This window comes from Microtus pennsylvanicus, chromosome 6, assembly GCF_037038515.1.
Source record: "Microtus pennsylvanicus isolate mMicPen1 chromosome 6, mMicPen1.hap1, whole genome shotgun sequence".
Classification (NCBI taxonomy): Eukaryota; Metazoa; Chordata; class Mammalia; order Rodentia; family Cricetidae; genus Microtus; species Microtus pennsylvanicus.
Window position 1 is genome coordinate 116,844,623 of NC_134584.1, and position 23,959 is coordinate 116,868,581.

Here is a 23,959-nt window from a genome sequence, read left to right on the forward strand (position 1 = left end):
GGTGGGGACTGCGACAGAGCGCGAGGCAGAGGGCGAGGGCAGGGCTGGAGTGCGCTATCCAAGCAGGTGGCCGGGTGTGCCCTGGGGAACCCAGCTTGGGGACAACCCGGCCCAGCCGCCGGCCACTTCCTCCCCCGGGCTGGCGCCACCTCTCCGAGTCGTATGGTGTCCAACCAGGGTTTGAATGAGAGACGCGGCTCCGGGTGCTGGGGTCACTAGAGTGTTGGCCTTCAAGGCTCCTGCAGCTGAGGGTCCTGCTCTGGAGGCACGTCCCTGCTTGTGGGACAGCCCGGACCCTTAATTTTGAACTCGGGACAGTACTTCCCAGTAGCACACAGGTGGTTCAAGGGTCTGGGCGGAGCTGCCCTTTCTCCACACGCGATTCCCAAGACCCGCCCCTCCCGCACCTGTACTCAGAAGTGCGCTTATCTATTCGGCTTGGGGATCTCCAAGGGGTCGTTTGCCCCGCGTGGAACCACAATTCGAGGGAAAGGTGGGTTGCATATGGACCCCGGAGGTTGATGTCTGTAGAGGCTGGGGCGGGCCCTTTCGGTACCCTGATCTCAAATTAGTGAGAGGCTGTCAGGGTGTGGGGGCGACACTCCCGAAAAACAGGTGGCCTCCTCTCTGAGACCTACATTTGACTTTCAGTTCCATTTTTGTGACACAGAAGACAGCGAGGAGCCCCTCCGAGTCCAGTTTTCTCTCCTGGCGCTGTACTGGCCCAGAGTTTGTTTTAAAGAGGTGCCCTGAAGTTCCTGACCCTGGAGGCAAAAGGCCCTTTCTGGTGGGCGCAGGTCATGCATGGCCTCTGCTTTCGCTTCTGCGGGTCACTTACAGGATGTTAGGGTCCGGGATGCCCCTAGGCTGTTAGCCATTTTGCACGGTTGTGAGCCTCAGCGTAGCAGCCCCAGGGGATTTTGGTTGTGGATCTTACTGATGCTTAAAATTGCTGGGTGCTGCTGCCTCTCAGGCGAGGCGAGGCGGAGCGAGGCGAGGCGAGGCGAGGCGAGGCGGGGTGTGTGAGGTCCTTTGGAAGAGCCTGAGCAGGAGTGACCGATGAAGCACCCCTTCGCCCCTCCTGGGTGGAGTTGGTGGGAAGTTACTGGTAGGAAAACTTCTGCAAACACATAAGGGCTTTTCTGTATCAATTAACATAAAGTGGACCGATCCATGTGGTTCTTCCCAGTCGCTCCCAGTGATCCTTCCTCTGGATTTACAAGCAACCTTTGTAAAATTTTTCATGTTTTAATGCATTGCAATAACAACAACATTTATAACTCACTGGTTTGTAAGTTTCTTTTTATCAAAATAACTTACGAATTTCCCGAGATCAAATTGCTTATAAATTCTTTTGTTTTCTTTTGGTCTTTCGAGACAGGGTTTCTCTGTGTAATCATCGCCCTTGCTGTCCTGGAACTAGCTCTATAGACCAGACAGGCCTCATTCTTGCAGAGATCCGCCTGCCTCTGCCTCCCAAGTGCTGGGATTAAAGGGTGAATCACCACCACCCAGCTAGAAGTTCATTCTTTTTCATAGCTCCTATACATTTTAAGATTTTTAAGACAGGGTCTTATTGTGTAGTTCAGTTTGGCCTTGAACTTTTTGATCTTCTTGCCTCCACCTCGCAAGCGCTGGGACAACTGGTGTGTACCAATACCCCTGGCCTGAGCATTTCCATTATTTATACAAGGGTTCTTTCTCCCCCTCACTCCCAGAGATGAGGAGTCAGTGTTTCCTGGTTTTATGGTCCTATGAGCATCTTCACAGATGTCTTTCTGCGCATGTGTTGAGCATCTTCATGGATGTCTCTCTGCACATGCGTGCTTGCTGGATCAAAAATTTGCATAGTTATACTCTAGAAGATGCTTACAGGTGCCCTTAAAGATGTCAAACCTGTTTTCACTTCCAACTCTTGTGGTGGATATTGCTTGGTTCTTGGGTTGGAACTTGGCTTCCCCGGATGCTTTAGGATGAATGAATGGAGATGAACTCCAGCCATCCTCCTGCAGTAGGAGGGACAGGCTATGCAAGGGTTCTGAGCCAAAGTCTAGGAGAATTCTTTGGGGTTTTGGCTGAAAAACCAGCACTGACCCCAATGTGCAGAGAGTGTTCAAGAGAAGGACGCTCCCTGTTTCCTGTTTTGGGGTTCTTGTGTACGAGAAGTTGGTTTCAAAGTGTGAAGGCCATGGAAGTGTGAAAATGAAGTCTCTTCTTATCCCTCCCTCCCGGCCATGCTTGTGTTGACCAGGTTACCCACAGAGGGGAGGGTGGGTCTCCAGGCTATTTCATTAGAACAGAAGCAAAGAGGGAGTTGTCCTATGGCTAGGGTCCTGCTCTGGGGTCACAGTAACCTGGAGACCTTCTTGCCTTGGGTGCTAAGGCTTGGAATTCTACCTGAGCTGTACACAAGCTGGTGCTCCATCCAGGATCTGTTCGCAGCGTGGTGTTGCTTCAGGGTTTGAGAGCCAGGCTTTTGTCTCACTGGGGAACCTTTCCTGGGTTCCTGGCAGTGGGGACCTGAGGAGATGTCTGATTGGAACATTCTGTACAGTTCCGAGCTGTGTTTTGGGGACCAGCTTCAAGGCCTGGTTCTTCACTTGTAAAATGTGTGACCTTGCACAAACCAGTTCCCGACCCACTCTTTAAAGGGGTAGCCAGTTTTGTTAGGATTTGGTTAAATTCTGCCAGAATTCTGAGTTCCAGAAAGCAGGCATTGAAGGATCAGCCTCAAACGACTGTCTTCATGTTTTGTGTCAGCCTGCATGTGTGACCTCAGTAGAGTGATTTTCTCCTCTCTGGATGGACTTTTTGAGTTTTTAAACCTCAGGCTTTCCCTCCCTTCCCTCAGTGGCTGTGGGAGTTGAACTCAGGGCTTTGCTCTTGGTGGGCAAGTGCTCTACCCCTGAGCCATATCCTCAGCCCTGTTCCCCAGACATTTGTCAGTGAAGTACCTAGGGTGACCAGGTGTGATGTCTGGGGGAGCATGGATTAACAGCTCCTTTCCAGGGGGCCTAGCAGCTTCCATGTTGCTTCTGGTTTTTCTTTCCAAAACAATGAAATAGCCCGGGAATCCTCCTTTAACATACCCAGTGCTAACCTGGGTAACTGATCGTGTCAGTGTAGCAGTGTGTGAGGTAGCTCCTGAAGGGACAGGAGAGCTCAGGGTGTCCTTTCTGAGCTTGCATCCTGGTCTGTATCAGAGCCTGTTCCCTTGGACTAAAAGGCTGTTCTTCCAACAGGGTCTCACTCTGTAATCCAGGCTGGGCTTGAACTCTTAACAACCCTTCTGCTTCTGCCTCCCAAGTGCTGGAGTTACAGGTGTGTGCCACCACGCCCATTTTTATTTTGATAGGGTCTGGTATAGGTCAAGCTGGCCTTAACTGTGGCTGACCTTGACCTTCTGATCTTGCTCCCACCTTCCTAGTGCTGGGCTTCTAGACTTCACCATGCCCTATTTATGGGGTGCTAAGGACTAAATCCGAGCTCGTCTTACTGTTCCTAGGGGGTGGCACTGTGCTGGACTCTGCCTTGGTGTGTTTAGGCAATAGACCGGGAACAGTGGCAAGAATGACTTCCCATGCCTAGTACTCCCACATAAACAGACATGTATGTGACGTGTAGATGAAGGGGCAAAGGGCAAAGGGCAAGGCCTGGGCCTCTTCCTGCTCCCTGGAGTTTGCATCCTAGTTCCCAAGCCAAGTGGAGTTGTTACCGAGAGTGCCGGCTACCTGGCTGGTACACTGTGGAGTCTATCAGCATGCCTTGCCGCGCCTAAACACTAATCTGTCAGCTCTCAGTCCCTAAAACCACACTGGTGGTCCATACCCTAGGGTAATTCAGCCCCATTTTGCACATGAGAGAATTGAGACTCAGGGCAGGTTGTCTAGTGATTGAGCAAGTTAGAGGCCCTAACAGCCCTAGTCCAGTGCCTTCCTCTCACTTCCATTTCTTTGGCCTGGGATAGTTCTTTAGTGCTGCTTGGTAACCTCAGTGGATACGGAGTAACAACCGTGGGACCTGGCAGGAGGAGCTGAGATTTCAGACCCATAGTGCACCCTCTTAGTTAATTTTTTTTTGAGTATTTTCATGCATGTCTGTTTATGTGTCATGTGAGTGCCTGGTGCCTGTGGAGGTCAGAAGAGGGCATTAGGCCGCCTCTGGAGCTGGGGTTATCGGTGGTTGTGAGCTGCCTGACATGGATGCTGGGAACTGAACCCAGGGTCCTCTGCAAGAGCAGCAGGTGTTCTTAACTGCTGAGCCCTCTCTCCATCCAACTCTTTCTTCCCACTGTTTTGAGATACTGTCTTATGTAGCCTAGGGTAGCCTCTAACTCACTGTGTAGCCGAGGTTGACTCTGATTTGATACCCCTGCTCCCTGCTTCCAAGTGCTAGGGCATGCATCATCACAAGTGTCTTTTGTCCTTATGTTGAGGGCCTGAGGTGACAGGTAATCTTGTTGAGTGCTCACAACTCCATGAGGGAGGTAATGTTACCTTCCTTTGCATGGCTGGAAATGAGGCCCAAAAAGCGTGGTGCCCCTAGTACAGGTACAACGCCTCATCTAGCAGGCTCAAGGGCTCTAGGGCTTTGGGCTGAGGAGTGACAGACCTGAATTTGTATTCTAAAATGCCGCCAGCCACTGGGCTTAGAATCTCAGAGGCCCAGGGCAAGAAGCAGGGCTCAGGGCCCAGTAGAGAGCTCCCTGGAGAAGGCAAGCGTACCGTCCGTACTATGATACTACGCCTGTAGTGGCTTTGGGAGGAGAAGAAAGTCCGGATAATGATTGGAGCACTCTCTTAAATACCAGCTAACTGCTGGACTGCCCTGCTCCCAAGACCTCTGGATAAGCTGTGTTGTTGGAGGCAGCAGGTTCCCCTTGGGACTTAGAAATGGCCAGAACTTTACCCTAAAGAAGGGATGGGACAAGCTGGTGGTGGCATGCACCTTTAATCCCAGCACTCAGGAGGCAGAGGCAGGCGGATCTCTGAGTTCAAAGCCAGCCTGGTCTACAGAGTGAGTTCCAGGACTACCTAGAGAAACCTTGTCTCAAAAGAGCAATGACAACAACAACAACGATGGAAAAACCATAAATAAAAAGAAGGGATGGAATGGAACTGGAGGAGTGGAGAAGCAGGACTCCACCCCTGGGTTTGTTGGGGGGTGCCAGGCCTGGGCATTTTCTGCCCTTTCGGCCTCGTTGTTGTGCAGAGGAACCAGTTGCTCTAATTTTGCTGTAAATGGGTAGCGAGGAGTCTTCTAGCAGGTGAGATGCACCGTTGGAGAGCGGAGGTTACCTAACTGAACTGCTTTGGTTATTCAAATTTGGACAAGAAGAGAGGAGGGTGACCTATGAAGCTGTGGTGATTTGGTTATTCAAAGTTTGTCTAGCAGTGGTGGGGTCAGTGGGTCGCTGAGACTAGCCAGGGACCTGCTCTTTGCCCAGACTTCACTTAAACCTCTGCCTTCCGGCTCCACTCTCTGAGGGACTAAGGGTTCTCAGCACTAGAACCTTCAACCGTCACTCAGTCCGATGGGAATGAGACAGGCTCTTGCCTCCTGATACTGACAGCTCATTCACTCACCCACCTCAGTTAGAGAAACTCAGTCCCTTTTTTTTCCTTTCTCCTGCTTCTTTCCCTCGCAGCCTCTGTATTTCTCCTGCTGCTTCTCTCTCTCTCTGGAGTGGCCGACAATGACCACCATGATCAACGTGGACACCCTCCCAGAATATGAGAAGAGTCAGATCAAGCGAGCCCTGGAGCTTGGGACGGTGATGACTGTGTTCAGTGCCCGCAAGGGCACCTCAGAGCGTAGGACGGTGCAGGTGATCATGGAGACTCGGCAGGTGGCGTGGAGCAAGACTGCGGACAAGATCGAGGGCTTCTGTGAGTACTTGCTGGGCTGGGTGGTGAGGGCCATCGGCCCTGCCCTCCAGAGAAGAGCCTGTGTATCCTCTGGCCTTTATCTGCCTCATTTTGTCAGGGTGAATGTTGGTTTGGTCCGTACTTTTAAAGACAAAAGTGTTTTCACTTTATGTGGGTGGGGGTGGGGTTGAGAGCAGGTGGGGGAAGTTGATCCAGGGAAGTTCTTGTGAAATGACAGCAACCCCAGTTAGTCAACTCAGCCATGGTATTGAAACAGCAGGGTTCATGTGGTTCCCATAGCTGTCTAGCTGTCTGGCTTCCGAAGGCCTCACTGGGGCCTGTGGAGGCTGGGAGCTTGGTAGCCAAAAGGCTAATAATTTATTTATTTATTTTATTGCAAACTGCAGCAGCAAGAGGTTTTTACTCTGGTGTTTAAAGGCACAGGGGGAAAATTATTGGATGTTTTGCGGCTTTCAGATGTTGCTCTGGTCCTGGCTCTGCCCTCCCTCATGCCCGTCTCTTACACTGGGCTGTTGGCTCAGTTCCTGAGCTCTCTGAGGAGATTGCCTGTAGCAAACAGAGTCACGACACTTAAGCAGTTTTCAGTTGCAGACGTGTGCTTTAATTTTATTTATTAAGATGTGTTTTGTTTATTTCTGGTCTGCATGCGTGGATGTGTCCGTGCTCATGGCATTGGTAGAGATGTCGGGGGACCATTTGTGGGCGTCGTTCTCTCCTACTTGTTGGTTCTGGGGACAGAACTCAGGTTAGCAGGTTTGGGGACAAATACCTTTTGCCACTGGGTGATCCTGCCAGTCATGCTTGCTTTAGAAGGACCTCATGTAGCCCAAGCTAGCCCAGAACGTAGCTAAGGATGACTTTCAGTTTATGATCTTCCTGCCATTAGCTCTCAGGGCTGGGATAAGAGGTGTGTACCACAACCACAATGCTCTTCTGCTGTTTTTTTTCTTTAATTCAGTGCCAGGGATGGAACCCGGGCTTTGTACACTTGAGGCAAACACTCTGCCAAATAATCGGTTTCCAGGTCCCTATTGAACAGTTACCAAGATTTTTTTATAGTAATTTCTTTGCATATATGTGTGTTTTGGGATGTATGTGAAGGCCAGAGGACAACTTACATAGGAGTTGATCTCTCCTTTTACCACGTGGGTCCCAGGGATCAAATTTAAGTCATCAGGCTTGGTGGGAAGAGTCTTTATCCACAGAGCCATCTTGGCAGCCCCCTGAGTAGCTTTTCATGGAAAAACTATAAATGTACCTTTAAAATAGTAGCTCCCAGAAGGCTGAGACAGGAGGATTGCAAGTGAGATCTTGTCTAAAATATAAAGCACTCTTGGAGTGCCTTTCACCTCTGACCCTTCACCCATAGCCTATGTAAGCTCTGTTGTCATACACACTGTGAACAATAGTAAATAGGGTAGGAAAAGATTAATTTCAGCTTACAGGTACAGCTCATCACTGAGGAAAGCCAGGCCAGGAACTCAAAGCAGAAGTGAAGAGATGCATTGGAAGAACACAGCTCTTTAACTCAGCTTCTTACCATCTCTGGCTTGTCAGCCAGCTACCCTAGGGATGCCACCTCCCACAGTGGTTTGCACTGGAGAAAATGCCCCGCAGACAGGGCCACAGGACAATCTAATGGAGGTGGTAGACAGATGAAGCGAATGATGTCAAGCTCACAAGCAGCGTATTCTGTCTTCTGCTAATGTTCTACATTCCTGGAATGGGTATTTAACTATGTATCGCAAATGGCAGCTGCTGCCTTCTGCTCCTTGGTTTCTTTTCGCCTGGGGCTGGCTCCTTATCAGCACACAGATCTGTCTCTTGCTCTCTGGGACCTGGCCGCTTTGTAACAGTTTAACCCGGGTAGGACCTGTTGTGTAGTTCACTAGTGGAAACAAAGTTCTTTTTTCGCAGTCTTCTTAAAAAGTCCTGATTTTGTTGAAACAAAATCAACTTGACATACTTACAGTTCATGATTTAAAGAGACAAATGCAAGCCCAGGTGTGGTGGCTCAAACCAGTAATCCCAGCCCTTTGGAGGCAGGAGGATTATGGGTTCAAGAGAATGCTGGGTCAGGTAAAGTGACATGCACCTTTTCTTTTTATTTGTTTTGTTTTGTTTGTTTGTTTGTTTGTTTGTTTTGAGACAGTTTCTCTGTAGACCAGGCTGGCCTCGAAAGCACAGGAATCCTCCTGCCTCTGCCTCCTGAATGCTGGGATTAAAGGTGTGCGCCACCACCGCCCAGCCATATTTTTAAAGATTTAGAATATCTTTTTAAAGATTTAAAATCAGGGTTTTTTTTATTTTTAAAGATTTATTTATTGATTTTTAAATTTAAATTTATCCTTACAGGTGTGTACTTGCGTGAGTTTATGTGCACGGGTATGCAGGTGTCTATGGACATCAGCCGGTCCTCTGATGTGGGTGCTGGGAACTAAACCCAGGTCCTCTGCCAGAGCAGTGAGTGCTCTTAGCCATGGAGTCTTCTCTCTATGCTGGGTGTAGAGGTTTTTATGTGGACCCCATATGCTTGGTGTGAAATTCATGGGTCACGCACAGAGGGAGGAGATGCAGCCCTTGCTTCGTTTCCGCGTGCACAGGTGTGGGTGCCTGAGGTCAAGGGTACAGTGTATCTTAACCTTGTAGGGCAGTTTGGTATCGCGCCACAAAAGCAGCAGCTTCCTTTTGCGCTTGAGCCCTGGGGTTTGTCCCCACACCTGCATCTACACTGCCATAGACTTCTATACCTGTCCACTCGCTACCAGAGTTGAGTAATTTCTTAATAAGATTTTTAAAGAAACAATTTATTATGTTTGTGTGTGTGTGTGTGAGACAACGTACATGCCTCTTTCCCTCTCAACCTACCCTAGTTTGGAGATAGCTCTGCCAGGTACCTGGTAGGGCTGGGGCAGTTGCTAAATTAGATGCAAATGCTCAGGAGCCCACAATGTCCTGCTGGGAACCGGTAGGTGTCTTGACTTCCTGTTTGCTGGCTTGACCTTTCTGTGTTTGCATTTCTTTCTCTGTAGATGGGACAGTGTTGCCACTACACACACTGTGGCTGGGAGTGAGCGACGAGGCAGGCGCCTGTCAGAGGGGTCTCCCCTGCTCTACAGCACTTGAGAAACCCTGTGTGGTACTCCTCTGGTTTCTGCAGCCGTTACTGCTGCTTCTGCTTTCCCTCTACATTGAAGTATCTACCCTCCTTCCTTGCCTGCGTTCTCTGGTGGACAGAGGAGCCAGATCTAAAAGAGAAACTGGCATTGCGACTTTGAGCAGGCTGTGATAGGCGTTCCTGGGGGTGAGGGCATCTGTGGAGAGGCAGAAAAGCCATCGAGACGAAAAGCTTTGACGAGAGGCTCCACTGGACCCTTTGGAAGGAGCAGGCCTTAGGACTGACTGGGGACAGTCAGTGCCCCTTCTGGTCTCCTGCTGCAAAGAGTGAGGACAGGGTTCATTTAAGAGCTCCTAGGCAGCAGGAATCTGCTGGCCACTGTGGGATCTAGAGGGAATGGGTGTACGTGAGGGTTATATGGGCATGCAATTTTAGGGTCCCTAGCAAGTGCGGTGTGACTTTTGGATAAATGTATTAGTTATTGTCTTAGTCACTGTTCTATTGCTGTGAAGAGACACCATGACCAAGGCAACTCACACACTTAATTGGGGGCTTGCTCACAGTTTTAGAGGTTTCATGGCAGGCATGGTACTGGGGAAGTACTGGGAACTTGAGAGAGAGAGAGAGAGAGAGAGAGAGAGAGAGAGAGAGAGAGAGAGAAATAGTGGGCTGGGTATGGGATTTTGAACACCTTAAGGCCCACCCCAGTGACATACTTTCTCCAACAAGGCCACACCTTCTAATTCTGCTAATCCAATTAAAGACTGCCCCTCCTTGGTGACTCAGCATTCACCTATATCAGCCTATGGGGGCCATTCTTTTGTGGGGGTGCAAGGGGGCTCCCAGACAGTTTCTCTATGTAGCCCTGGTTGTCCAGGAACTCACTTTGTGGGTCAGGCTAATCTGGAACGCTCAGATCCACTTGCCTCTGTCTCCCCAGTGCTAAGATTAAAGGTGGGCGCCACATCGCTCCCTCCCTCCCCTACAGGGGCCAGTCTTATTCAGATCACCTGTTATTATTCTCACTACCGAGACAAAATACTTGACAAGAAGCAATTTAAAAAAGAGAGTATTCATCCTGGCGCAGACAGTGATGGAGAAAGAATGGCAGCAGGGCTCCGAGGCAGCTGGTCACACTGCATCCTGAATCGGGAAGTGGAGAGAGATGAGTGCGGTCTTCTTCTTTATATTCAGTCTGGGACCCCAGAGCATGGGATGGTGCCGCCCACAGTTCCCATGCATCTTCCCACTAAGTTAACTCAGTCTAGAAACCCCCTCACAGATAGGTCAGGAGGTCTGTTTCCAGAGTGATTCGAGTCTTGTCAAGTTAACAGTGAAGATTAACCACTGCAGTAGATACCTGCTTGTAGGCCTGCTGAGGTACCGAGTCCTGCCACCTAGGGCAGTGACTGCTTTACAGTCACAGCGGTTTGCCTCTCCCTCACCCCAAGAGCATGTGACAATGTCTAGAGCCATACTTGGTTGGCACAGCTGAAGTAGGGGTACCACTGACATCCCATGCATAGATATCAGGGTACAGGACAGCCTCTCCACAAAAAACTGTCTGGTACAGTGTGTTAGTGGGGCTTCAATGACCAGCTGTCTGAATACATGCTGGCTTTACTTCGAGATGTGGAGTGTCATGGGTATCAGCAGTTTTCTCTGGAAACATCTGTGGGAGTTAACTCCTGTTCCTATTTGACATCAAACTGAGTATAGATTCTGCTGAAGAGAAAGGGGAAGAAGAGAGGAGAAAGAGGAGAGAAAGAAGGAGGGGAAGGGGGTGAGAAAGAAGAGAGATGGAGTTCCTGCCCAAGAGAGAAGGTGAGACAGAAACTAACATGTCAGGACTGTGTGGTTAGTGCCATTGCTGGGTTTTGTATGTTGGAGGAGGCCGCTTGTTCTTCCTGGCCGCCCAGCTAGCTTAGACGTGAAATAATCACACAGAAACCATATTGTTTAAATTACTGCTTGGCCCATTAGTTCTAGCTTCTTATTGGCTAACTCTTATATTAATTTAACCCATTTCTATTAATCTGTATATCGCCACGTGACTGTGGTTTACTGGGTAAAGTTCCCAGGTCTCCTGCAGCTCCATGTCTTCTCTCTGACTCCGCCCTCTTTCTCCCAGCATACAGCCTAGCCTTTCCTGCCTAGTTCTGTTCTGCTCTTGCCATAGGCTCAAAGCAGTTCTTTATCCATTAACCAATAAAAACAACACATAGATAGAAGGACCTCCCACACCATTTGTATTTGGTGACAGCAGAAAAGGTGCTGTCTACCTGAGTGTGGGGACCCAATGGGAACCCAGTGGTGACAAGGGAAGGCCTTGAGCTACAGCAGAAGAGCTACCTGTGTGGAGCGTGAGGAGCAGGATTTGCAGCTGGCCGGCAAGGATGGCATATTGAAACAGGAACTGTGGGAGCCATAAATGCAAATGAGCAGATGGTGGGTCAGATCTGGAGTGGACTCAGTCGGCCTACTCCTTGTGGCCTAGCCCGATGTGCTGGTGGTGGTCCTTAGCTGGTGTGTTTCTGGGTCTGGTGATGAGGATTACGGTGACAGTGATGCTGATGGTGGTGATGGTGGTGCTGATGGTGGTGATGGTGGTGGCGGGAGGTGGAGGAAGAGACTGCTATGGTAATAAGGATGATTGTGTCAGTTGTGACACTGTTGGTGACAATGATGATGGTGACGATGTTGGTGAGAGCATTCTAATAATGTTCGTTGTGTCCTGGCCCCCGAGTAAACATACCCTGCACACAAATTTTTCAGTCGTCATGGTGACTAAACGGTAGGGATTACACTCATTTTATGTATGGGGAGATTAAGTCCTGGGGGACCAGTGCAAGGGGTGACTGGTGGTCTCAAATCTTCCGGATCAAATTTGCCACTGTCCCCTCACGGTGCTTTCACTCCATATGCGGCTCAAGGGTTCCCAGCTTGGCTCCAGCATGGAGACCTCCGTCACACCACACTACAACAAGAGGGAAAAGCCACAATCCCCATGTGCAGAGGTCACATTCTGTGGGGTGCTGGATGCACCAAGTTGGGAGGAGACTCCAGATTGTCCTCTGGGTGTGTGTGGAGACTGAATGGATGAGGAGGAACCTGGGCAAAGTATGCAGATTGATTGATGGACAAGGGAGGAAAGGAAGATTTTCGTGTCTCCTGCTTCTTTCTGAAGTCCATCCTTGGATGTTGTACTGGCTAGTTTTATGTCAATTTGACAAAACCTAGGGTCGTTGAAGGAGGGAACCCCCATTGAGAAAATACTTCCGTTAGATTGGTTGTAACAAATCAATGGATTGTTTCCCACAAACTGATGGCTAGGCCCAGTCGCTAAAGACAACACCTATATAACCCACTGAACATCAAGAAATTGAACTGTTGCCTACCTAGAGTCTTCACCCCTCCCGACTAGACCGTGCTCCTGGTACTGGAAGGTACTCTGCATGCTATCAGTGAGGGAAGGCAAACAGCAACCCAGCTACAAATCCTTTTATCTACAGTGGTGACCTTCCTACAAGATACACCAGTGCAACTGTGGCACCAAAGTTGTAGGAGTAACCAACCAACTGTCAGCTGATTGGGTTTTAGGGTTCACTCCAGCAGATGGTATCCTTGCTTGATACTGCTTGGGTGGCTAAGAACCTGACACTAGACAGGCCACGGGCCTAGGATGAAACAAAAATACTGTTCTGCTAAAGGAATGTAGCAAAAAAGACTCCCAGTAACATTCTGCTTACTCAGAGATAAGTGTCTTGCTCATTCATCATCAGAGAATCTTCCCCCTGCCTCCTGCAATGGATGGGAACAAATACAGAGACCCACAGCTGGGCAGTGTGCAAAGAGTGAGGACCTGGGAACACTCAGTCCTAAAAGGGATGTCTCCAGCAAATGTTTCCCCTCGGGGCTCAGGCAACTCTGTGGAAGAAGAGGAAGATTGTAAGAGGCATAGGGATGGAGGATACCAAGGAACCAAAGCCTTCTAGATGCAAAAGAACTGATATGCACACAAACTCACAGAGACTGGCAGCATGCACAGGGCCTGCATAGGTCTAAGTCATAGGGGATCCCAGGGCTGAGAGGGGAAGTGCACACAAACCGTCATCCCTAACCAAGAAGCTACCTCCAACTGGTAAACACTCATAAAGGAAAAATTAGCTTTTTTTTTTTTTTAACAGAATCTCACTGGGTATAAAAACCACAGGTCAGTGCGGGCCCCATACCCGTCAGAAGATGGTTAATACAAAATGAACTACATGGTATTGTAGGTTTTTGTTTGTTTTGTCCTATTTTGGTTTGTTTTCATTTTATGCTAATTAATATTAATTAATTACTTTAAAAAGATGTCTGTGCCGGGTGGTGGTGGCTCACGCCTTTAATCCCAGCACTCGAAAGGCAGAGGCAGGCGGATCTCTGGGAGTTCGAGGCCAGCCTGGTCTACAAGAGCTAGTTCCAGGACAGGCACCAAAGCTACAGAGAAACCCTGTCTTGAAAAACCAAAAAAAAAAAAAAAAGATGTTTGTTTTCTAATGAAAGAAAGTGTGAATTTCGGTGGGTGGATAGGATCTGGGAGGAGTTAGGGGAGGGAAAACTGCAATCAGAATATATTATATAGAAAATAATATATTTTCAGCTTATTTTTCGAATAACTTTTCAATAATATATTTTTCAAATAAATTTTTAATTTAAAAAAGCTAATAAAATTGAAAAAATAAAATATCAGTGAATGGAGAGATGGTTCAGTGGTTAGGAGCACTGGTTTCTTCCAAAGGACCCGGGTTCAATTCCCAGCTCCCACAAGGGAGCTCACAACTGTCTATATCTCCAGTTCCAGGGCTTCTGATAACCTCACGCACTCATCCATGCAGGCAAAATACCAGTGAATCTAAAATAAAATATAAATTATATATATATTTTAAAGAAAGGTCAGGCTGGGTCTTAAGGTTTTATTGCTGTGAAGAGACACCATGGCCGTGGCAATCCTTACAAAGCAAACATTTAATCTGGGTGGCTTGCTTACAGTTTCGGAGGTTTAGTCCATTATAATCATGGTGGGGAGCACGGAGGCGTGGAGGCAGATGTGATGCTGGAGCTGAGAGCCCTAGTCTAGACCAGAAGGCAGCAGGAAGTCAACTAATTGTTACACTGAGGGAAGCTTGAGCAAAAGAGACCTCAAAGCCCATCCCCACAGTGACACACTTCCTCCAACAAGGCCACACCTCCTAATAGGGCCACTCCCTTTGAAACCACTACAGGCTAGAAGCAAGCATTTTCTTAGTTAGCGATTGATGTGGGAGAGCCCGGTCCATTATGGGTGGGGCCGCCCCCGTGGGCTGGTGGACCCTAGTACTTTAAAAAAGCAGACTGAGCAAGCTATAAGGAACAAGCCAGGTAGAAGCATTCCTCCATGGCCCCTGCATCAGTTCCTGCCTCCAGCTTCCTGCCCTGTTTGAGTTTCTGCTTTGGTTTTCCTCAACAGACTGTGATTCAGGATATGGAAACCAAATAAACCCTTTCCGCCCCAGGTTGCTTTCCTTTGCTATTGTTTTAGGCATACAGCCCTGCAGAGAGGACCTGAAAGGCCTTATCCAGAAGCTCTGGTTCTAGAAGAATCCTCATTTATTATTTTTATTTATTTATTTTGCACCTGCTGGTCCCCTCTGGCATACCTCTTCTGCACTGGAGCAGCTGCACTGGAGGCCATTGGTACTTGATTCTTGGTGGTGCTGCTCTGCATCGGGCTGGTGCCGGGATCTTGTTTTGCCTTGTTATCTGAGCACCTTGTCCTGTCCCGGTCTCTGCTATTGTTCAGTGAACACTCAGAGGACCTAGTCTGGGTCACACCGCCTGCTGCTTGTTTGTGCATAGAAGTGCAGAAGAAACAGGACAGTAATGATTTCCTAAAGACCCAAAGAACTCTCAACAGGGCTTGGGCTTGCCAAATAGGCCAGGCTGACTGGCCAGTGAGCTCCAGGGGTCTTCACTGACTTCTCCCTCCAGTGCTGGGATTGCAAGTGCACACCAGCCCATGAGACATTTTTATGTAGGTACCAGGGATTGAGTTTGAGCCCTCATGCTTATGCAGCGAGCATGTTATTACAAAGCCATCCCCCCAGCTCCAAAGGGTGCCCATTGGTGAAACCTTTTGGAGAGAGTTTGTCCTCACCACCTGTCTTATCTTGGATGTGACTACAGACTGCAGCCCAGAAACAACAGAGCACTGTGTCACTGTGGACAAAGTTAGATGCTCTGGTGCCAACTGCCCTGTTTGTGGGCAGTCCTGGGCATCAGGGCTAGAGCTCACCCTAGACTGTGGGCTTGGCAAGGAGGAGACTGGCTGCTTAGAAGGGAGAGTCCAATCCCCACTAGTTATCTGCTTGATAGACTAATCAGGAAAGGGACCTACATGTACCCTTGGTTCTCCAGGTTTGACCCTGATTATATCAGTGTCTGGGTCTCAGAGACAGCACCTCCAAGCTATCCCTCTCTTCATCCACACAATGTGATTGTGTTGTGTCCTTTTTTGCCTTTCTTCTCTCCATTTTTCCTTTTCCCTTTTCTTCCTTTCCTTGTTCTAGGGTCTTGCTCTCCAGTTCATGGTGCCCTTAAACTTGTAGAGAGTCTCCTGCTTCCACCTCCCCGATGCTGGGATTACAGACACGCACCACCTGTCATCTGTAAAACTGGGGCTGCAGTTTTCTCATGGGTAAGACAGAGGGACAATAGAGCATATTCGTCCCTAAGGTGTCACAGGGACTGAACTTGTGAATGCTTGTAAGAGGAGATGGAAGATTCTTAACAGGGCATCTCTCAGATGGTGGCTGAAACGGCAGGTCACCAGCAGGTGCCAGTGCAAGAGATGTGGAGGGGACCCCAGGTGTAGCCTGTGCTCATTGGTGGGGCATGCCTCCTGCTGTGCTGTGGCCAAGTTGGGGGTCCTGCCAGAGTAGACCCAAAATGTGAGACTGTGTGATGGGCAGCCTGGCTCCTTGCCTTCTTCCTTCCACAGGCTGGGGAGGCCTGGAATGTTGTGGGCTTGCAGAAGTGGCATGCACCTGCGGTGTATGGTTCTGCAAGCAGCTCCAGTGCTGTCAGTTCAGCATGTGGCTCTGCAGCGGTGAGAAGAAGCTGCAGCCTGCACCTCTAAGTTGTTCTGGTGGTCACGGGTGGGTGTACATTGGGGGGGCGGGTGTGACAGGCTCATATGAGGGATTCTGTGCGGAGACCAAAGAAAATGGAGCTTAGTAATCTGTAGAAAAGAAAGTAGCAACCTTACCTTAGCAGCAGGAGGAGGGGCTAGCATGCACTCCAACAACAAGGGGGGGGGGGGAGGCAGGGTGGGTGTCTTCTCCAGGCTCAGAAGCTGAGGTCTCTCTGGTCTCAGCAGCATCCACAGCCTGTCCTGCTGCCAGCCTCATCCCCTGTAGAGTCATGCAGATGCACTGGAGGGGATTTCTGTCCCTAAGGTAGTAAGAAGTACCGGCTATGTGTCCTGAGGGTTTGCTGTGGAAGTGAGCTCAGAGTCATCCCTAAGTGAGCCCTCCCTCACCCCCCACCAGCTCCCTGCCCCCACTGTAGAGAGTTTCATGAACCCATCAGTAGAAGCATTTAAAACTACAACGGGGTGAGAACATCCACTTAGTCCTTCCACCCGGGAGAAGTGTGTCGAGATGCCTAAACTCTTCTTTTTTTAATAATGTGAGATCTAGTGTTTTTTTAAAACGCTGTCTTTTATATTATACTTGAATTTGCCTGTTTTCATCCTTGCCATTTGCTGACAGTTACATAGTGATAAACTGATTTAAATACCGAGGCTGAGATCGAAGATCGTGTGGCAGGTGTTCCGTGCTCAAGAACAAGGACTTGGCTGGATTTCAGGGCACAGTCCTCTCTCTCTGGTCCGTTGCCCCAACTGTTCAGGAGCCAGAGGCAGGAGGATACCAGGTTCTAGGCCTGCCTGAACTACAAAGTGAGCTCAGAGTTGGGTGGGGTAGCGTATACCTGTAATCCCAGCACTTGGGAAATGGGGACAGGAGAACCAGGAGTTTCTGATCAGCTGGTTACATAGGGAGCTCTTGAGACAGCCTGGGCTACATGAGACCCTCCTGTCTCTCCCTTCAAAACAAAACAAGAAAAAAGGAAAGATACAGTAAATGCAAGGCCAGCCTGGGCAGCATAGCAGGGCCGTATCTCAAAATAAAAAGTTTAAAAGAAGTGTGTGATGGAGCGGAAGCACAGCTGGGGCTGGCAAGGTGGCTCAGTGAGTAAAGGGACTGACTGCCTGAGTTCGATTCCTGGGACCCACATGGTGGGAGGAGAGAGCAAGCTTCCTCAGGCTGCCTTCTGACCTCCCCTTGTGTGCCATGGCATGCCCACAAAATAAATGAAAGGGATGGGAGCAGAGAGTGGCTGGGATAGAGAGAGGTCAGTGGTCGAGCATTTGCTGTGCATACGTGGGGTCCTAGATCTAATCCCTAGTGTGCAGGAAGAAATGGAGAGATTGTTAGGATTGGATGGCCTGCCTTTAAAGCTCAGCTCTTCAGTTTAGGTTTGTTTCCCATTTGTAGAATAGGCTGTTAGGGTGCCCACCTGCAGGATGTCAGGAGCCTAAGGGGAATTAGCCATGTCCCACATTACAGGGTTGTGCTAGATGTGTGACCACAGGCACGCAAGGTGAATAAGATGCTGTTCAGTTCATAGCTGTGAATCTGTTATGCCCTCTCCCAGAAGACATTCACGTGTTAAGCCCCGGAATCTTTGAGTGTGCCGCCCTATCTGTCGAAAGGCTCTTGGCAGAGGTCTTCAGATGCTACAATGATCCTGGATGATGGAGCTAGGTCTGATGTAATCACAGAGATTCTCACAGGTGTGAAGGTCAAAGTTCGACAGAAGCAGATGGTATTTTGTTGGCTTTGAAGAAAGGGGCCAGGGGCCGAGGAATGCAGGCAGTGTCTAGAAACAAACTGTCAAGGGAGCTGGTTTTGAAGCCTTCACAAAGAACAGGTCCTGCTCAGATCTCTGAGATGGTGAATTAGAGTTATCTTAAGCTATGGGTTACAGCAGGATGGAAATTAATATGTTCGCCTAACCAGCGTGGATAAGCTGAAACACTGACTTTGAGTCTTTTCTATCTTTATAACGTTTATTTTTATAAAAATACAGCTAAGTCTTGTGCACACCCCTCCCTCCTTAGAGAAATTAGTATGGCAATTGAGTAGTGGTCATTTTGCACATCTGTAATCCCAGCTCTTGGGCAGCAGAGGCAGGAGGATCACTGTAAGTTTACGGTCAGCCTGGTTGGCATATGAAGTACCCGGCCAGCCTGGTCTACATAGTATCAGGTCAGCCAGTGCTACATGGTAGCATCCTGTCTCGACAAAACAAAGATTTAATCCACAATAGACAGATATTTTGTTTGTCTTGCTACAAAAAAACAAAAACAAAACCCACAAACCCCCTGGATAATATGTAGCTCTCAAACAACTTGCATTTTGTCCTGTGTCTGATGACCATTTTTGTTGATTTTAGAAACTTTTGTAGTAAATCTTTTTCTATTCTGTGTGTGCACAGGCGTGGAGGTGTCTTCCTTAATTACCCTCTCCTTTGTTTTTTGAGAGAGGGTCTCTCACTGAATCTTACTGACTCAGCTAGACTGGCTTCCTGTGAGCCCCAGGGATCCTCAGGTCTCCATCTCCCTGGCAGGGAATATTACAGGTGTACCCTCCAAACCAACCAACCAACTATCCATCCATCATCCATCCATCCATCCATCCATCCATCCATCCATCCATCCATCCCACCCATCATCCATCCATCCATCCATCCATCCATCCATCCATCCCACCCATCATCCATCCATCATCCATCCATCCATCCATCCATCCATCCATCCATCCATCCATCCATCTGTTTATATGTTGTTTGCTGGGGATCCGAACTCAGTGGCAAGTGCTCTGTCTGTAGAGTCATCTCCCAGTTCCCCCGTCCTTTATTTAAACATATTTCACTCAACAAATTCGTGTGCTAGATGGGCCTTTCAGTGTCCGGTGGTGAAAATCTGCTCCGCGTCTGTATCTCTTCCGCGTTGTTTGAAATGAGTCTAGTGTTTAGGTTTGTTTCTTAAACCAGTGTCCTACTTTTAGGATATTGCGTAGTCTCGTGTTTTCCGGTGCCAAATGTTTTTTTTTTTTAAATAGCTAAACTTAGGCAAATTTTCTATTTTTCATAGGATACATTTCTAAACACAGCTGTGTGTGTGGTGGGTTTGGGCGCAGTGTGGTCAGTTTTCCCCAGGATGCTTGTACCTTCTCTACCCATCACCCACCCTCGCCAGGGCAGACTTCAACTTTTAGAGACTTAAAGTTGAGCAGCAGAAATTGGGTGTGCTTTAGTCAAGTGTGGTGGTGTTGTGGAGGCGATTTTTTCCCGCCCTCAGGGTGTTTGTTCTGGCCCAGGCCTCCAAACCTCAGGACTGAGCCGGCCAGCTCCTCTTGGCTGGAGGATTGTGTGTGGAGCCTGCCTCGGCATTGGCTTGATGGTATGCAAGTGGGGAAAGCTCTGGAGCCTTTCTTGTGGCTGAGGCGGTCAACCCACTCTTTCTTTTAATCCACATGGGAAGTAGATGCCGTTTTCCAGTCTCCTCACCATGAGAGGTCTGATGTGGAGGGAAGTCAGGCAGTCCGGGGTGGGCGCAGGCAGGCCGACCTGAGTTCAGTCCCCAGCGGGATGTAGTTCGGACAGTTTGTAATCCTGTCGCTGCAGGGGAGTGGAGCAGGAATGGATTCCTGGGGCTTACTGCTCAGCCTCCTCTCTCTCCAGGTGAGAGAGCATGGCTTAAAGAAACCAGGTGGCTGGCTCTTGAGACCCGAGTTTCACATCTGGTTTCTACATGCACACCTTCGCATGCGTAACTGTACATACATGGACATGTCTGACGGCTAGTTTCACAGGATCCTTTTTTAGTACACGTTTGTAAATTTGTGTGTGTTTGTACATGCAAACATGCATGGCACTTGTGAAGAGGTCAGAGGATGACTTGGGAATCTGTTTTTTTCCTTCCACTGGGATCAAACTCGGGTCCTCCGGCTTGGTGGCAGGCACCCTTACCTGTTGAGCCATATCACTGGCCCCTGTGATAGTTTGAGTTGTCAACCTGACATAATTAATCTAGGACTACCTGAGAAGGGCTTCTCCATGAGGAGTGGGGCTGTAGTAGGCTGGCCTGAGGGCGGTTTCTTAATTGGGCTAATTAAGGGGAAAGGTCCTCTTAATTGAAGGTAGATTCATAGGTTGGGCCCAGGATTGAATGAATAGGGAGTGAACTGAATACAATGTGACCATCTGTCTGGAGCACCTGCCACTGCGAAGTCTGGAGGGGCTGTGACTGGGATCTTTGAGCTAAAATAAACCTGTCCTCCCGTGAGGTGCCTTTCACCCCAGCAGCAAAACAGAGACTGTGACAGGACTATAGGTGTGAGCACACACACAGTGAGGATACCATAGGTGTGAACACACACACAGAGTGAGGATCCCATAGGTGTGAGCACACACACAGAGTGAGGATCCCATAGGTGTGAACACACACAGAGTGAGGATACCATAGGTGTGAACACACACACAGAGTGAGGATCCCATAGGTGTGAGCACACACAGAGTGAGGATACCATAGGTGTGAACACACACAGAGTGAGGATCCCATAGGTGTGAACACACACACAGAGTGAGGATCCCATAGGTGTGAACACACACACAGAGTGAGGATCCCATAGGTGTGAACACACACACAGAGTGAGGATCCCATAGGTGTGAACACACACACAGAGTGAGGATCCCATAGGTGTGAACACACACACAGAGTGAGGATACCATAGGTGTGAACACACACAGACTGAGGATACCATAGGTGTGAACACACACAGAGTGAGGCTACCATAGGTGTGAACACACACACAGAGTGAGGATCCCATAGGTGTGAACACACACACAGAGTGAGGATCCCATAGGTGTGAACACACACACAGAGTGAGGATCCCATAGGTGTGAACACACACACAGTGAGGCTACCATAGATGTGAACACACACACAGTGAGGCTACCATAGGTGTGAACACACACACAGTGAGGATACCATAGGTGTGAGCACACACACAGAGTGAGGCTACCATAGGTGTGAACACAAACAGAGTGAGGATCCCATAGGTGTGAGCACACACACAGTGAGGCTACCATAGGTGTGAGCACACACAGAGTGAGGATACCATAGGTGTGAGCACACACAGACTGAGGATACCATAGGTGTGGGCACACACACAGTGAGGACACCATAGGTGTGAGCACACACAGTGAGGATACCATAGGTGTGAGCACACACAGTGAGGCTACCATAGGTGTGAACACACACACAGAGTGAGGCTACCATAGGTGTGAGCACACACACACAGTGAGGCTACCATAGGTGTGAACACACACAGAGTGAGGCTACCATAGGTGTGAACACACACAGAGTGAGGCTACCATAGGTGTGAACACACACACAGTGAGGATACCATAGGTGTGAGCACACACACAGAGTGAGGATACCATAGGTGTGAGCACACACAGTGAGGCTACCATAGATGTGAGCACACACACAGTGAGGCTACCATAGGTGTGAGCACACACACAGTGAGGATAGCATAGGTGTGAACACACACAGAGTGAGGATACCATAGGTGTGAGCACACACACAGAGTGAGGCTACCATAGGTGTGGGCGCACACACACAGAGTGAGGATACCATAGGTGTGAACACACAGAGTGAGGATACCATAGGTGTGAACACACACAGAGTGAGGATACCATAGGTGTGAACACACACACAGTGAGGATACCATAGGTGTGAACACACACACAGTGAGGATACCATAGGTGTGAACACACACAGAGTGAGGATACCATAGGTGTGAACACACACAGAGTGAGGCTACCATAGGTGTGAACACACACAGAGTGAGGCTACCATAGGTGTGAACACACACAGAGCGAGGATACCATAGGTGTGAACACACACAGAGTGAGGCTACCATAGGTGTGAACACACACAGTGAGGCTACCATAGGTGTGAACACACACAGAGTGAGGCTACCATAGGTGTGAACACACACACAGTGAGGCTAGCATGACTTTCAGATGGGAATGTGGTTCTAATATTAGGGCCTATAAGAGTTGCCAAGCAGAGCTGACTGGAGTGGATGGTGGCTTGTTGTTTCTTCTGGCTTTGGCTCCAGTGGCTCGCGGGAGAAGTTTAATAGCTGTATGCTGTTGGACCTGCCCCTTCCTGCCTCCTACTCAGGCTTAGCGTCCTCTCTGTTCCTCAAACTACCACTGAAATTCTTTTTTTTAATTTATTTATATATTAAAGATTTCTGCCTCCTCCCCGCCACCGCCTCCCATTTCCCTCCCCCTCCCCCGATCAAGTCCCCCTCCCTCATCAGCCCAAAGAGCAATCAGGGTTCCCTGACCTGTGGGAAGTCCAAGGACCACCCACCTCCATCCAGGTCTAGTAAGGTGAGCATCCAAACTGCCTAGGCTCCCACAAAGCCAGTACGTGCAGTAGGATCAAAAACCCATTGCCATTGTTCTTGAGTTCTCAGTAGTCCTCATTGTCCACTATGTTCAGCAAGTCCGGTTTTATCCCATGCTTTTTCAGACCCAGGCCAGCTGGCCTTGGTGAGTTCCCGATAGAACATCCCCATTGTCTCAGTGTGTGGGTGCACCCCTCGCGGTCCTGAGTTCCTTGCTCGTGCTCTCTCTCCTTCTGCTCCTGATTTGGACCTTGAGATTTCAGTCCGGTGCTCCAATGTACCACTGAAATTCTATTTATTTATATATTTATTGGTATTTTTTGAGACAGGGTTTCTCTGTGTAGCTTTGGAGCCTGTCCTGGAGCTTGCTCTGTAGACCAGGCTGGCCTTGAACTCACAGAGATCCCCCTGCCTCTGCCTCTTGAGTGCTGGGATTAAAGGCGTGTGCCACCTCCCAACTGAAATTTAATTTTTTTTAACATTTACTTATTATGTGTGTGTGTGTCTCTGTGTGTGTATGTGTGTGTGTCACTAGGGATGGAACTAGGGGTCTTTTGGTTGGCGGCTGCTCTACCGTTGAGCTATACCCTCAGCCCCAAAGGTGCCGTGTTCACAGGCAGCAGCTTACCTCTGTTTGCTTGGTACTTGTTCAACTTTGGATGTCGCAGGGGAGGTGTGGCATAGACCCTCATGTCACATTTGGTGCTTCAGCCCAGGGTGTCTGTGTTTAGTGACCATAGGCACCTCATATCTGTATGACCAAAGATGTCTCCCCCTTTTCTAACTGCACCCCAAGCTCCTCTGCCTGCCATTTGACCAGCAGTCTGTGAGAAGAACATGGAAGGGGTGTGTCAACTCACACCAGCCCTGGGGCATGTTGAAGGAGTTGATAGAGCGGCTGCCACCTGTCAGCCTCCCTCTGGGGACCTGTGACCAGGTGGTGCATCTGGACAGTCTCAGTAGTGTTTAGGCATCACTACTGGCTTGTGACTCTTGAGGGGCCAGACCACGTCACCAGGCTCTTTGGGGAGCTGCATCAGACAGTTGTCCCCAGTCACCTTGTGCCCCAAACCTTTAGATTAAGAGATAGAAAAGATAAGCTCCAGGCTGGGAGAGGATGTTGGCAAAACACGGCTGACAAAGGACCTGTATCCAAAACAAGAAGTTTCAGAACTCAACAGAGGACAGGCAACCCAGTTAAAAGTGGGCCAAAGATCTGAACCCCTTCCCTGCCCCCCCCCACCTCCCTGTCTTCCCTCCTGTTGAAGCCACATGCAGCCGCTTCTGGACCAGCCATATTCAGATAACCTCAGTGCAGACCATGTGTGCAGTTTAAAGTTTGCTAGCTAACACATTTAAAAAAGGTAAGAAGTGATGGATGA

At 49.1% G+C, this 23,959-nt stretch overlaps 1 protein-coding gene across 1 annotated transcript in view; it reads left to right on the forward strand.

Moving 5' to 3' along the window:
- Plcg2 (phospholipase C gamma 2) overlaps window positions 1–23,959 on the forward strand; it is a 123,228-nt gene that overhangs the window by 224 nt on the left and 99,045 nt on the right. Inside the window, exon 2 of the mRNA XM_075977421.1 lies at window positions 5,648–5,888. Coding sequence (XP_075833536.1) covers window positions 5,696–5,888 — 193 coding nt within the window. The 5' untranslated portion in view covers window positions 5,648–5,695. The remainder of the gene's footprint in view (window positions 1–5,647; window positions 5,889–23,959) is intronic.